At 37.8% G+C, this 16850-nt stretch overlaps 1 protein-coding gene across 1 annotated transcript; it reads right to left on the bottom strand.

Annotated features, from left to right (window-relative positions):
* Positions 1–348: 348 nt before the first annotated feature.
* On the bottom strand, positions 349–16439 carry LOC139125249 (dihydrolipoyllysine-residue acetyltransferase component of pyruvate dehydrogenase complex-like). Its single transcript, XM_070691374.1, has 14 exons — positions 16303–16439; positions 14134–14217; positions 13587–13687; positions 12431–12605; positions 10778–10867; positions 10112–10212; positions 9171–9361; positions 8284–8382; positions 7934–8099; positions 6668–6736; positions 3363–3503; positions 2541–2699; positions 2304–2368; positions 349–1579 (listed from the first exon to the last, which is right to left on the bottom strand). The coding sequence occupies exons 1-14, from the start codon at positions 16421–16423 to the stop codon at positions 1339–1341; spliced, it is 1803 nt and encodes a 600-aa protein (XP_070547475.1). The 5' UTR covers positions 16424–16439; the 3' UTR covers positions 349–1338.
* Between the last annotated feature and the right edge of the window lie 411 nt (positions 16440–16850).

The raw sequence follows: 16850 nt of genomic DNA on the forward strand, positions 1-16850 counted from the left end.
GAACAATTACCTCAAAGGCACTCCGAGGAAGTGCCGGGACTCCACTGCGCCTGCGCTCTCTTTCTCGTAATCAGTCTAGTTTCTGAACCACTGGTCGCACGTATTCGTTCAGACTCCCTATACATAGGGGGTGCCACAGGGTCAAAAGGCTTTATTAGTTATAAAATTGTACAAATTGTTTGTTATTAATAAATTTGTAAATAGTTGACAACACTTAAACAAGCATAAACTAGATGTAAACAGTAAAAGAAAAAGAAATTCAGCAGAGAGAGAGAGAGAGAGAGAGAGACACTATGTTCAATATATTACAATGGATGGAAGATCAAATTACACTCCTACACAAGGAAGTTGGCCTTTCAACTACTTTGTCACAATTTTTTTTTATTTATTCTGTACATGTATGTAGTAAATGCAAAGTAAAATTATTTACAAAGCATGGAAAGTGACTATACTGGCAAAGTAATTCCATTTGGCAACACAGATTTTGGACAAATCACTAAGTTCAAAGGTCAAACAACAACCAGTTGCATACATGGAAATAATGACATCTCCCCTTTAATGCTTTGTTACAGTATTTGAAATGATTCGATTGGTTGGGTCTTCATACAAAACTAACCAATCAGAAAGATGCTACTAGAAGAACAGCAGGCTGGTAATCATATTTCAAATGCCTATTTGAAACCTCTGCCACCAAACTTTGAAATCACTTTTCATGACATGACAGCCTGATCACTTTGTTGCTGTTGTCACTTGTAATGCAGTGGAACTAAAGAATAAAGGTGGGTGGGGATGTGTCGTTAAAGTAATCACGTAAGTTTGGCATTTTTTCACTGCTGACATTCTGTTGAAGTCGTATTTCGAGAAAGAGAGTCCTTCCTACCCACTTAAACCTCCCCAATGTGTTCTCATTGTGTACTCCATTCACACCTTCTAACACTGTAACTTGGCACAGTCCTATTGTTTCAGCAGCGTTCTTGGAACCATGCACAGAGAAATGGGGATGATAGCTGTCAGCCTCTGTGGAGGGACACCACATGTGTTCATTGATTCAAAATCCACACATGAACGGGATAGAATATACAATCTTAGTTATATCTTGGAATTCCGGTGAAAAGTCAGTTCACATTCCTAGATCGGAGCAGTCGCAAACAAACTGGAATTGCAGAAATTTGGATTGGATGGGACAATGCAATGGAGATACATATTCATTTTTCTGTACAAAAGATGTGATATCCAGTGTACGATGTAATAAGAAGCTACTGACAATGCTGACTGGAGAAAGTGGAGTAAAGAAATGGAAAAATGATATTTCAGGAGATTTGTGAAGAGATGGTTAAATCAGAGCAGGCCTAGCCTTACTGGATTTTCAATATTTTTCTTAAAAGTTTGTAAAAATTGTGATGCCAGTTGGTCGTCGACAACTCTACCATCGCTGCACAGCGTTACAGACATGAGGGTTTGCGGTTTGTCGTCATCACCTAGCACCAGACGTGATCTTCCCACAGCTAATATGCAGGCCTGTGGAGGGTTGATTATTGCGGTGAACTCCTGGATTCCAAACATTCCCAGATTTGAAATTCTGAAAACGAAATCGAAATAAGAAAACTGAAATTTCCAACTTCTCCCTGAACCCTTTTGGCAATCAGATGTCAGTGTTTGCAATAATATTGGAACGAAACAGATACAACTATCATATCTTCAGCTGCAATTGGTTAACATAGATCTACATTGAAATTTGTTTATGCTAGATTAAAATTGGTTGTAAGCTGTAAACCCCATGTTCTTTGGCCTCTAAAGGCCTTGGGTAGCACTCTGCGGGTCTAATGCCATTGTCATGTGCTGTTGTCAATGGTGAGTGTGGACCTGCTTACTGGGAATTAGGGGTGAACAGGTTAAAACACAGCCACTCTGATACTGGAGGTCACTGCTTTGTCTCAGGATATCTATATTTATTCAGGAATAACTCATAATTGTTCCTGCATGAGTGGCATTATGTATTCTAGTCTGTCAAATTAATGCATGTATTTATAATTACACAATGCCTTATACCAACAGTCTTGTGTAGAAGAAACAAAGAGTTCAATAAGTACACAAACATTAGTGGAAATTCCACAAATGTCAACTCTTATATTTCTCACTAAGTTTAAAAATTATGTATTTCAAAATATAAGCTATCTAGTAAGAAAACTAGAGCTGCAAATGTCTCTTCATTAAAATTTGATTTCTCTTTGTCCGAGGAATGAGGATGGAGACTGTCTTGAATTTTACAACTTGCTGCAATGCATTGTGGGATAGGTACTTACGTGAAAGATCCTCCTTGGAATTCATGGGGTCGTAGTTTGTTTTCTTTCGCTCTTGCAGCGAGATCCTGAAAAAATAAAACGACATGATGACAGTCTTTCACTTCCGTATTGATTGAGAATCTGAAAAAACTCATGCAGCCAAAATTGGCGACTGTTTTAATCAGTGAACACCTTGCAAAAGTTTTCTAGAAGATACTTTCACTGCAAAATGTAGAGTGTGTGTGTTTTTGTGATTACCTTGATATCTTTGGCTATTTCAAGGATGCCCTTATCGGCTGCATTCTTCACAATCGGCGTGATGAGTCCATTTGGTGTTGCCACAGCAACAGACACGTCAATGTTCTCAATGAGCCTGATGGAATCACCTGCCCACATGGCATTCACTGATGGAACATTCTGAAAAGAAAGGAGGAAAAGTTGCATTCCAACAGCCATGGATCATGTTCTGGAAAAATCACAGAAAAAAATAATAGTATCCTATGAAAAATGGTTATTTTTTGTTACAGGGTTTTACTTTGCATTTTTGTCAGTACATTTAAAAAAGGTACATTCTTCCAGTTGTCTGTAAATTCGTAAAAGATAGTTGTATTTCTTCTAATATTATCATTGCTTTTCCCCTGATAACATAACATAATGAAATTTGTAAAGTTTGTCTTGCAGTTTGTTTTTCATTGTCCAAACCTTCGTCCTACATAATTCTCAAAAATATTTTTTACCATTGCCTAATTTCCTTTCCTGACACAATTTTAATACTGTTCACACTTTGTGCATTTGATGGCCTGAAACTTTACAAAACTTGCGCAAATAGTGTGTAGCAGCCCTATACTTTTGTACAAATGCTGCCAAAGAAATTTTTAGTAAAGTTCGCCAGTGAGGGCGCTCATTCAATATGACCTCAACACTGAGGGCGCCCTTCAGGTGCATCTTTCATTTCTGTCATCATTTATCAACATCATCACCATTGTTTTATCATCATCAACATCATCAACAACATTAACCACATCATCATCATCATCACAATCACCATCACCATCACCATCATAATCATGATCAACTCACCTTCAATGCCACAGCTATGGCTTTAATTAGGAAGTCGTTGACAGAAACTTTTATATCCTCTTCCTTGATGAGCTGTTTTCGAATTTTCAGAAGGTTGTCCATTCTGCAGTCAATTGTGGCATATGCATGGGGAGTTGATTGCTGAAAGCAAAATTGAGACAAACTTATATGATTATGAGATCATTAAGAAAGATTAATGTTTCGTCTCAAATGAAATTTTGAAAGTACTTTGAACCAATCAAAAGTCAGTTTTGAAATGAGTCACAGTCCCTCAACCATCCATGAGTTCGCAAAATTTGACTTCATTGATTTGCATAGACTCACAGTCTGAAATATTGTACACGCATTTTGTGATGCAACGCACTGGAAATGTGATGTAGACCACGCACTTTAGTGATGTAGAGCACACACTTTTTGATATACTCTCTGCCTTCAATCATATGACAGTATTCCATGGAGGTCGTGCCTGGTCAAGAGCATGGGGCTTTCAGAAATGAGAAAACTACACATTTGAATGAAGGTTTCATATTAAAAGCTGGAATTTGTACCACAGATTTCTAAAATACGTTCAAGTCAGTGAATGTGCACAGCATAAAATGTGATGTACGCATACAAAACATTACATGTAGTGTAAGCACACGATGCTTGACTAGGCTATGATGGCTGGAATGCACAAAAACATTGCACTTTCATCAATCCGTTTATTAGTATTTAAACACATAGAAGGAAAATTGCTGCACCAAACATACTGTGAACAAGTAGAGTATCTCACTGGAAATTTCAAGCTGTCAAAGTATGGTGATTCATTATGTGCTGGAAATTCAAGAATTTCAGAGTTACAGTTACTTTCAAAATTTAATTACAGGGCACCCCAAAAAATGTCGATATTCTACATTGTCTTTCAAAAGCACAATTCTGAGAACAAAAAGTTCTGAAATTTGGTTGAAAAACCCACGACAGAATGCCAAAGAATGTCTACTGGAAAATATGGTGGCCAAGTCTAAGATTCAAAATGCAGATGACACAGTTTGACTACCCTGAGGCTACAAACAATATCAGCATGTAGCAAATTATCTTCATCCCTAACAATCATTGACAGCATGAGATAAAACACAGCACAGCAAGGGATGGATGAATATTTCACAACTTCTCTTGTCAATAATTTCTCTCTACCTGACTATCATAATGATAGCCATCTATCACCTTCCATGATAAAATTCACAACCTGTCTCATGGAGCTAAGTAATGCTTGTAATTGCAGCTTTGAATTATCAAAAAATTTATGTAAAGCAATATTTAACATTTGCAAACATACTGAGATTCCTTTGAGCCTGCCCTGTAAGCTAACTTCATTTGTTACAGACTGCTATATTTTCTCTGATTCAAGACAATCTGACATATTAAATTATGTTACTTTACACACTTGGCGTCTTGAAAGTGAAGTTTTTGACTTTTTTTGATACTTTGAGAAGGTGAATTCCACCCCTTCTTTTGCATAATCAAGAATAAAGGGCAAAGGGCAGAGGGCAAAAGTTTGAATTAGAAAAGCATGTTACTTTAGATTTATTGAGATTTTAATTCAAAATGGAGCCATTTTCTGTATCACTTCTATTAACAATCATTCAATTTTCCATTTTTTTTCAGTGAAATGAAACAAATTTGGCCAGTCTGTACAAACTACGACATTATGTTTACTTTTAAAACTCAAAAGGTACTTTATCCTGCATTAATTTTGAAAACAAGCAAGAACAAACAAACCGCATTCAATTTTCAGTTAGACTTGAAATCTCATGATGAGAAACAGTGTGTACAATTTCTGGATCAGAAAAGGTGCATTTATTTTTCATTCTGTCATTTGCAGCCTTTCACAGCTGACATGTCTTACTAATCTATTTATTGTTTCATGATTAATAATAATTTGGAAAGGAAAGCAACCCCCGTATTTTAAATCGCAGAGGTCTCATTAGAACCACAAAAACTATTATAGGAGCACTGATGATCCGACTGTTTAAATTATATCTGTGCTGTGTAATGATGACTTATGAATAGATCATAGAATTTAATATCCTTGTTGGAACAAGCTAGTAAAAGCTTGATAAATATCAATAAACAACAATTTGAGAATCTAGAACAATTTCATGGCTTGTCTCAGGAGCCCATCACGTCTGCACTCAACTTGTAGCAGGTGCTGCTGTGTGGTCCCTGAAATACAACTCCAATTAAGTGATCCAATTTGAAACACCTTTTGTCGAAATATTTTCTTAATGGTATCAGGCATCAGCATTCACTTGTACAGAAGACTTTGTACTTTTAGAATTTTGCAACATATTTCCCATCCTAGGAAAGTATCGTTTAACATAATTTATCACCTGATAATCATGCAAATGATGTTTTATGACTTCTGACTATTGTATTTGGTACTATGCATGTATTTGGAAACGGCAGGTGAAATGTTCCACCTGGTACACAGTGAGAGCCACATGATTGGATCAGCAGGGGCTGTTACATTCTGTGATTTTAATTCAAAAGATTATACACACATACACTGACAACCCAGCGTCTGTACTACCGGTATGATTTACAGCCAGTCTTACACCCGACTCATTAGATTATAAATTTCTTGTGTCAACATCTTAGAAACTATTAACTGCTACATCTTCCTGGCTTTGATATATTGCCATGGCGATGTGAATACTTCATCTTTGGATGTGATGTTGGCTCCAGGGAAGCATTAATAAAGCCAACAAAATGAGATCTAGAATTATAAATTGATTTTTGCTCAAGTATGTCATTAACTATTGGGATTCGTGACATACTACTTATAATTGATAACGATTCAGATTCCAAAAATAAAGTTTCATTATCACAGCATCATTTATGGTAGAATGTGCCCTGGGGACAGATACTTGTCTTCTACAATTTTTACAATACTTTTCTGCTCTACCACTTTGTGAGGCTCATTTCAAAGCTCTTGAAGTAGATAAAGTGTTCATCATCTTATTTTTGCAAAAATCAAAAATTTATTTTTCCCCTTACAGGTAACACAGGGATGGCAGCCATTTTGTAGTTTCAGTGCTGGTAAACATTGGGTAATTTGTTTCTCCAGTATCAAATTTTGCACACTGACCCTAGATTTTCATTCTCAATTTCGAAAGGGAATGATAAAAAGTTTCCATGCAAAAGTTTAAGTTCTTCAATTTTGAGGTGCATATATTTTAATGTGACATCATCTGTTTTTGGATAACTTACTATTAATGTTATTGTATCAGTATTTATCATTTGACATATACTTGTATCTCACTTACCTTGGATTCAAGGAGTCTCTTTGCTATGACTTTTCTCATGCTGGTTAGCTCAATGTCAGTGTAGGCGGCCTGAAAAAAAAATCAAAACAAAAAGTGTTTGTGTGATGTGCATGAAAAATACAGCAGATTTAATTTATACAATGCATGTGACAGTTGCTCCACATACAGTGACCCAGAGATTACGGTTACAGTACTTGTGTCACTTATTCTTATGCAACAATGTGCTGTCTGACCTGAACCATGTAAAGTTAGCATATATTTACTTATTTAATATTTCATTCTATCCATCATCCAATTGGCTTGCAGGGTCATGTACCCATTAATCCCAAGTACAAAAGAAGCAATATGCAGCCAATTGCTTTCAAGGGCAAATCAACCATCCATTGACCTTGACGTTCATATCAAGCAACTGTCTGAAGAATTTCATCTTGACACGAGAACATTTTACCCATTAGCTGTACTGGTATGGGGCATGGGTAAAGACAATTTCAAGAACAAGAACTGCCTTGCAAATTGAGATATGGATATATCCATAGCTTCCTCATACTAGTCACCAAGCGCTCCAGTTCTCCAATCACAGAGTCTAATTTCTGAACCAACTGTTCACTTTGAGAAGGTGTACTGGTAATTTACATTTTGTACACTAGGTGTAAACAGTCTCCTGTCTCTATTGGTAGTCCAAACAGTAAATGCTTTAGTTTCAAAATCAAACTGGATACGTTGTCCTGTCTGGCTGCCTGACATGTCAGCGGTACCATCTTACAACTGTACCAGTAAAAAGATATAACTTCAATGAACTTCCATGGTAGTGAAGTGTAGCTAATTTTAATCTTTGAGCGTACCTATAATGGTTTAGGTGTGTAATTCTTTTATATCAGACCACTATATTGATAGTGCAAATACTGCAATCTGATTGATCAAGATGTGAAAATAACCATGCTATATTCAAGATATAGCACGGCTGGAACTCTCAGCTAGAGAAAAATTCCCCTTTCAATGTTTTACGCTAGAATTTCAATGGAATATTATTATATAAAAGCAATAAACAACCTCAGCAACCGGTCTACCACTCCATTTTCACCACTTCACTCCATATTTGCACTTCCTGATATGTCTTGAACAGGTCAAAATCTCGTAGTATACCATCGCTGGGCTTGGTTTGTTGCCTAAACAACAATTAGTGGCTTGACCCCATGATGGAGGTTCACTAATTAATATTGAACTTCTGATCAGTAAACATGAAAGTCCATCTTTCAATTTTCTTACCTCACTTGTTGAAGGCACTGGCACCCTGGGGATAGTTTTTGGCTTGAGTGGTGTTACTGGTTCTGTCACTACAGGTGGCTCTACAGGTGGTTGGGTTTCTGTTACATGTAGCGGTACATCAGACCTGATAGTGTCCGGCCTGCCAGCTAGGGCGTGTATAACATCCCTGAAGAGTAATAATACATGAGTTTTTGTCAATCTTTAACTGTCTACAGGCTGTTTTTGAGGCCTTGGGCATTATATCATATTCAATAATGTGCCATCACTAGATCCAATAATTTGACTGGATCAAATACAAAATATCTGGAATAATATTACTGGCACTATCTGAGTAAGAAAAATGACCTTACCCTTTCAGAATTCTGCCATGTGGTCCAGTCCCTATGATGGCTTGTGGATTTAGCTGATGTTGTTCTAATAGACTTCTGACAGCTGGTGAGAGTATACCACTGGAAAATAACAAAATACAAATAAAAGTTTAAATTACTTTGATTGGAAGAGTTCCCTGTCATCCATGTACCTTAACAGAACACTACAGCAATCCCTACATTCAGAAAACTTTGATTTCTGGAAGTTTTGCAAAAAGGCACCATGATTCGGTATAATGAGTATCCAGTGAATGCACTGCCCAAGTGAGCTTGAAAAAAGTTTAGTAAACAACATTCTTTATTTGCATGAAAAAGATGGTATTAATTTTTGAAATTTATGATAAGCTTTGAGGTAGAGTATTCATAAATAATTTCAACACCTCCTGTAGTTGATCAAGTAAAAAACAAAAATCTGTATGCATGAACATCTTTCCTATGTATTTACTTTAGCGTAGGATAAACAAAATGCCAGGTAGTTGAAATTTTTCTCTTTCTGTAAAAACTTTCCAAAGTAAAGATCTTCTTTACCCAAGCACTACATTAGATAGAATCTGAGTGCTTAAAAACAAATACAGATGAAATGACAAGATTTTTGTTTGGGGATTTTGTTAATGCTATGATGTATGGCAATTTGAATGTAATATAGCAGAACATTGGCAGTCAGAAAACACAAAAAGATAACCTCCCATTTTCACATACATGTGACAAAATGGTAGCTAATGAATCTATCTGTAGTGTTGGAAAGTCAATGAAGGCAAACAGGTGGCCAAATGCATGCATACAGCAATAACACACTCAGAACATGAAAATTTACAGATTGTACCCCTCCCCCCCCCCCCCATCCTCCTCTAACAAGAATTTTCGGCTACCTTGCTTTCCCCACAGCATGCCTGACATCACTAAACGTTGTTGTCTGTGACACATCATCACTGCCACCAGGGGGCGCTGTTGCTGGGGTTCCTGCTTCGCCAGGTATCTGAACATCTTTGTAGTCCTCACCTTCTTCAACCAGTAATGCTATTAATTTACCTACAGGGATATTTGCAGTTCCTTCTGGCACCTGTCAACGATTGTCAGTAAATATCAGCAAACCTGATAAAACTGCATTTCACTCTCACTCAATACAATAAAACTGTCGTAAGTACCGGGTATTGCATATATCCATTACAAGATTCAAACAGCAAGTGCTTGACTCTGTAGTCAGGTAGTACTATTATATTCTGCTAGAGTAGCAGCTTTGAAAATTGAGTTTTGAGAGATGTGAAAACATGATAGACGGGACAGAAGCTGCAAGTTTTGATGATTTTCTCACTATTTTTGTTTTGCATGACAATAGCAAGTTCTTGTTGTACTTCCCAATACATGTTGAAACACCAACTGTTACAGTCTGTAAATGTGTCTACATATGTAAAATGCACTGTTATTGTTTACATTTGAATTCTAGTCCGGAGCAGAATAGAATTCACTTGTCAACAATAACAATGCAGTCTACACTTGTATAGACTAAGTTGACAAGCTGAATACTGTGTATCTTAAAGTGGTTTAGGGAGTAGGACAAGAAACTGTAGTTGACATTAGAAACCAAAATAGTGAAAATGTCATCAAAAGTTACAGCTACTGACCCTTTATTAGCTAACTTTGCAAGTAAAAGTCACAGCGAGTACACTTTATTTCTATGTATATAATTTACAATTGGAAAACATTTTTCAAATCAACAAAATTTCAATGAGAGGTTTTCATTTCCACAATCTACAGTATAAATCTACAGTATAAGAGGCATGTCAAGTCATCAATAAAATGTTAACCTCACCAATATTTTAGCCAGAATTCCCTCCTCTTCAATCTCCATGGTAACAGTGGCCTTGTCAGTTTCTATTTCACATAATGCATCACCGGGCTGCACTCTATCCCCTGTGTGTGTGTGTGTGTGTGTGTGTGTGTGTGTGTGTGAGAGAGAGAGAGAGAGAGAGAGAGAGAGAGAGAGAGAGAGAGAGAGAGAGGGGGGGGGGGGTGTTTTAAACAAGAATTCATGAAAGTGAGTAATGACAAAATAAAAAAGCCTGTTTTGTTTCCAGTGTGTATAAACAATTAATTTAAAAGGCCAGATCAACGCATTGTGGAATAACTGGAAAACGGTCTGGTGGATTTGCTCAGGACATTGCAATATCAGGAAAGAAATTCCTCAGCTGACATGTTAAAGCTAGGGTAAGGCTAAGTGTAAATTTCCCGTGGTATAACTATCCTAGAATTGGTGTTTCTTGACATATGGTCCAACATTTCACATTTTCACATTCTAGAAATAACGATATGTTGGCTATACCAAGTACATTTGTTATGTGTGTTTCTTTGCAACCATTGCTTGAAAGGCACTTGACCTGTTCACTCTCAATTCCCAGTAAACAGGTCCATGATGTAGTTAAAGCTTTATCATCCACAATCATCATTGTTTACCATGGTGATGATGACAGGTACTGACCTTCTTTCTTCAGCCATGCCACTATTCTACCCTCCTCCATGGTTGGTGACAGTGATGGCATTGGTACCTCTATGGCAGGCACACTTCCTCCTGCACACAGATGACAAGTCATAAATTGTAACATCATTCTCGTTAGCGTTAATTGTACTCATTACAGCCCAGGATAGCATGATGCGTTCTGGGTGAAGTCAAAAACTGTTGTTACAGCTTTGTCATCAACGTTGAAATAAAAAATCTGACTCAATTTCACCTCATGTTAATGATGGATTCCCAGTTTTGAAATTCACCTTGACCTTAAAAAACCCTAAAATTGATTTACTTTTCCTCAAAGAAATTCTGCAATTCATTTGAAAATTATTTTGTGGTTGTTGAATTACTTTGTTTAACTTTAAGATTGTTGTCAAGCCATGATATTGCCATGGCGACAAAGAGTATGGCAGAGTACACAAAAAATGTTCAAATTTGATATTTCCACTATACAAAATTTCACAAGGTCATTAATGATCTTGATGTTTTGTTTAATAATTTAAATTAACCCAAAATTTCCCTGATATTTGAACACCCTTTGTTTTGGCATCAGTTTTCTGTGCTGGATAAAAACACTGTTTTTGAACTGGTGTATTGCTATTTTACTACAGCTGTCAAAAGCACTTGTCAAATCAGACTGGCATACTTGATACACTGATGAAATGTGATTTACTGTGGTTACAATCTCTCTAAATACACACTACACAGCATTCAAGAAAACGTCTGACTTGAAAAACAAATGAATAACAAACTCGGGAAAACTGATGAACAATTTTTCTGTGGTCCTTTCAGTCTTTACTGAATTTTGTACTGAGTGCGGATACTTGTCTTTGCCTGCATACATGAACATTCAGGGTACATGACTTAATTTGTTACAGGAACCAATAATTTTATGTAAATATGCAAGTCATTCAGGGATATAGAAAAAAGCCGGCAGCTGGCAAATACAACCCGCTATCAGCTAAAATTTGCCAGCTTTGAAAATTTAGTTTTAGTAAAAAATCAGGACATTTTGCACAAACTTAATGTGCACATACACTATTTGTAGCTGCCTGTACTTTATTTTTGCCAGCTGTAACCAAAATTTTCTACATTCCTGAGAGTCATACAGTCTTGTATTTCTATGAATGTCCTAGATTACCGTAAAATAAACGAGTGTTTTTTCTATGAATGCCCATAGATAAAAGTGCAATTGGTTTGGGCCAATCCATGCTGGTAAGGGACCACCAAGACTGAATGATATGAATGTGTGTGTTTTGTATACATACAGACTGTACTCATAGAATACACTGTACATCACAGTGGATGTGACTCATAGAATACACTGTATATCACAGTGGATGTGACTCATAGTCTTGTCTTCTATACAAACACTCTCTGGCAATACCCGCATGATTTCTCATTTAATCTGGGTACTCTTCAAGAACTTTCGTCACACCCATTCTACCTATTCATGTCAATGAATTCTGTTGAACGGTATGAGTGCTTGTGTCTTGCAATGTTTCACATTTTCTCTTGGAATTCATGATGGCGCTGTGCTAGCATTGCGAAGCTCACCAATGACAGGTATGTACCTGATAGAGTCTGTACAAAAGTATTTCAAACTATGTTGTCATGGAAACTGACCTGTTGGAGCCGGTGCAGCGGGACTCGGAGGAGGCGTTGTTTCAGTTGCTGTCTGTGTTGTTTGCGTTGCTGTGTCTGTTGCCCCTGGCAACTCAACATCCCTGTAATCTTCTCCTTCATCCACCATCACCGCTATTAGAGTACCAATCTTTATATCAGCTGTCCCCTCAGGAACCTAGTCAGCAATCAAAAAATAAGATTTCGAATGATAAAGGAGAATCAAATCAGTATTACCCAGAGTTTGTGCTTCAACTTTTGCCAATATCTTATTTTTTGAAAACCTAAAATGCAAATTATACTTCCACAATTCTATTTTTTCTTAGCGCTTACATGTAGTTATCATGTTCTTGGTACATTTCTTTGCAAAAGACAATTAGTATTTGTTTTTGTCACGTGACAAATCATTGCAGTGACTGAACTTTCCATCTCATAAAATGACCGGAGAAATTTATCAATACATAGGTAGTAGAAAAATATTCACTATATCTTCCTGTCTTCCTAAGTAAAACCATGGAACAATATATTCTTTGTTAACTGGCCCTATGATAAGCTTTGATCATTATTACACCTGGACTGTAAGAGATGCTGGGTTTATGATTGGTTTTAAATAGATTCTGCTGTAAATTCATGATATCAACATGCCCATTATTAAGGATATAATATAATATGTGGGTATAGATTCTGCTGTAAATTCATGATATCAACATGCCCATTATTAAGGATAAGTTCATGATGATGGAATGTGACTGCTGAAAGTCACTTTGTATGCACCCTGGCTTGCAATTTCTATGAATGAATCTGTGTAGTTAGTCAAGTTTCACTAGCTTTGTCTTTCTATCTCTGTGGTAAAGAACAACCACAATACAAAGGGCTGTATGCTGCCATCTTTTTATCATTGTCTTTCCAGAGTTTCCTTGACGTTCAAAGATTTTTAATACCAACTACCGGTAGAGTCAAGTATACTGATTAGTCTATCAGAAATTGACATCAGAGTGTATGCTTTGGTATTATTTTGTGAACTGTGCAACAATTGAGTAAAGTGACATATTTTTATGTAATCTTGTTGCTAAATGCTTTGTTGTTGAATATGGACTTAAAATTTTGTCTGTAGATCTCTGAAATGTGGGAAGGCTTATAAGTTGTATATTAATTTTACCAAAATTTTGGCAAGAATTCCTTCTTCCTCAAGCTCCATGGTAACTGTGGCTTTGTCCGTTTCAACTTCACAGAGTGCATCACCAGGTTGGATGGGATCCCCTGACAAAATACATCAGATAAAGTACAATGTAGGAAATATAATACATGTATTGTGGCCAAAGTAAGGATGACATATCGGTACTGAAGTACAGGGTCCATCATGACTGGAAAATAATTACTCAAAGTTCAAAATGCCTTGTTATTAAAAGCCTGATCAAACGATACTGGACAAAGTTGTACTTGTTTGATAGTGCATGAATGAACTCGGCCCTTGCATGCAAAGACTGTATACGTTGTGAAGTTATATACACATAAAATTTTTGTAAAAGAATAGTTTTTTCAATCTAATGCAGACTGGTAATAATGACATTATTCAAAACAGACTGGACTCATGAATATTACAAATTCAGAAACTTTTAACCCACTTTTCAATTCACTCTCTTACAACTGTGCAACCTTTAAAGCAATAGGAAATACAAATGCCAAACAGAAATAGTAGTTTTTACCTTCTTTTTTCAGCCATTTAGTAATCTTACCATCCTCCATGGTTGGTGACAGAGCTGGCATATCAATGTTAGTTCCTTTCACACCTGAAGAAAAAAGGAAAAAATAAGTGGACAGAGAACTACATGTGGGGTGTAGATATTTAAAAATTTCAGAAATTTACCAAAACTGACAATTTTAAGAGGTAATTAATGATTAAAACATGTACACAAGATACAAAACTCAAAGCATTTAGTTAAAGGGACAAAGTCGGCCATTTTTCATGAATTTTGTTTGATACCAGATACTATTTATATTGTTTGACATGTTGAAAGATACTGAATGAATGGGTGACCATGCATCTATTCGCCCCCGGTTTTAGACAAATTAAATGAAACCATCACTAAAATGAATCAATGGTCATGCAGTTACAGAGAGTCGTGTGTTGTAGGCAATTATTGGGGTGGTTAACTACAAGTGTTGGTCCATACACAGATTCGAGAAGAAGAAATGTAATAACTCTCAACACCAGTGGGTATTAATTACAAATGATTTGAACAGATATAATGTTTAGAAGGTAGAGTTGTTCAGGGCACGGTTCGGGTAGAGTAAACGTGTTCAGGGTTTAGGGCCAATTGACAAGGGTTTAGTTGACTCAGGGTCCAGTCGGTTTGGGGTCCAGTTGTCTAGAAACCCCTCTTGATACAGTCTAATGGGCTACTTCAAGTACTTGTTGCAGGTGAGTACAATGAGCTATCATTCACTCACTGCATACACATCAAAACAATACATGTGGGCATGGAGCTAAAAAAGGATGCGGGCAACCAATAATAGTAGTGTTGAATTCGGCTGGAAATCACACGAAACGAGCGTTTTTGAATTTTTAGCAGATTAAGTATCAGGTATGAATTTTTAGGACAATAGGGAATGATCGATGGTAACATGATAGATGAAAATGCTAATTTTCACAGTACAATCGAACGTCGAAGATGACCTGGTGGCATAGTCCCTATATGAAATAGCCATTTGGTTTACTGACTTTCTTCTTCTCAGGTATATGTACACACGTCTATGGGGCGCATATATAGATGCAGAGCGGAATTGACCACAGGTGACTGTGGTGCCATGAACCATAGACCCTCCAAAACTATGCATGGACAGTATAATGAGTCTGAGCACAAAATTATAGCATACGTAGTTTTATGCTTGGAGTTCGCTAGCCATTCATGAAGTCTCAGATGACCACCATGTATCGGCCTTGGCTCTCAAAGCTTGCCATGCATATGTACCGCACTGTACTTCACTGTTTAGCGCGAGGGGTTGCCGAGCGGTGGCGTTATAATGTATCCAGCACTGACAAAGTGAAATTCGTTGCACAATTATAAAGACCAGAGACTGCTTAAACCCTAGACCCTCGAGGGTCTATGCTTAAATAGACTAAAACAACTATGCAATACAAGTCTTAGTGTTTTATAGCTCTGCTTGGCAGGGCTGTGTGTTACCGGCGTTATACAGAGGCCGTATACGCAGCCCTACCATGCAGAGCTAAGTGTTTTAATGCTGGTCTGTGATACAGGACGTTATATGACCAACAACATGTGGAATGATTATCTCTGTCTCCATGATCATTGGGTCCAATTGACTTGGGTCCAATCGGCTTGGGGTCCAATTGACCAGTTCCCCAGTAAACACTACACTTTTACAAACTACCCGGTCCACGTAACGCCTGTGGCCATGTGGGTAACAGACCAAAACCTAGCTCTGCATGGCAGGGCTGTGTGCTACCGGCGTCATACGGCCTCCCACCACGCCGGTAACACACAGCCCTGCCATGCAGAGCTAACCAAAACCCCGAACACAGGAACACCTTGCAGTAAAGAGGACATTTCTATAACATTTACATGTACGTACGAGCCGTTTTCTTCCACAAACCACGGCCGATCTTCAAAGGCATAGCAAACCTTAGCTGCAGCATGGAGGTAGTAGGAGCTCACCTCCATGGCTGCAGTGATGTAGCTCGAGCTTTTGCCTGGTCGGACTGCGACTAGGTCGGACGGCAGGCTAACTTAGCAAGACTCGGCTGAAGCTTCTTAGCAAGCCCCTTGCCAAGCCTGGCGATTTATCATTGCCAGCTGCAGATTGACAAGAGCTGTGATTTGCAAACGTTCGAGGCAAAATAACTTGTAGCTTACCAAGCATTCTTGTGGATGTAAATACATTCCTCTGAGAACCAGCCATGGGATATCGGGTCCAGGATCGCATGAAATTCAGCAATGTTGGCGAGTAACGCCGGAAGACTCGAGCAGACGCCATTTTGGATACAGCTAAGCGCACGCGCAGAAGGAATGCCACTTGTTCAGGGATAAATCATTTGTTCTTAGGGACTGGTCAGTTTCTTCGGCCTGGGGGGGGGGGGGCAGGTGTATTATTTTTTGCCAACGTCAAAAAGTGGCTGACCCCCCCCTATTCCAAATTTTGAAAACAGGGTGACCCCCCCTATTCCAAATTTCAAAAACAGGGTGACCCCCCTCCCCCCCCCCGGCACCGACATAGGTAAAACGGTGGACATAAATTATATATATATATATATATACTGCAGGGATTACCCTGGCTCAAGAACGGCATGAGATAAAATCGCACATGAAAACAAACAGTGGGAGAATTTCAAAGTCTCTGGGAACCAGAACGGAACGGAACTTTCCCTGATTTTCTGCATATTGGTTAATTTGCATAACAATAC

Source organism: Ptychodera flava, chromosome 1 (genome assembly GCF_041260155.1).
Source record: "Ptychodera flava strain L36383 chromosome 1, AS_Pfla_20210202, whole genome shotgun sequence".
In the NCBI taxonomy this organism is placed as follows: Eukaryota; Metazoa; Hemichordata; class Enteropneusta; family Ptychoderidae; genus Ptychodera; species Ptychodera flava.

Bases quoted from the DNA above. Each gene is read 5' to 3' on its own strand.
- LOC139125249 (XM_070691374.1), bottom strand. From the start codon at position 16,423: ATGGCGTCTGCTCGAGTCTTCCGGCGTTACTCGCCAACATTGCTGAAT. The intron at 12,606-13,586 runs GTAAAATTAATA...ATTGCTGACTAG, and splicing joins GAATTCTTGCCAAAATTTTG to GTTCCTGAGGGGACAGCTGA. The intron at 3,504-6,667 runs GTAAGTGAGATA...TTTTGCTTTCAG, and splicing joins AGAGACTCCTTGAATCCAAG to CAATCAACTCCCCATGCATA.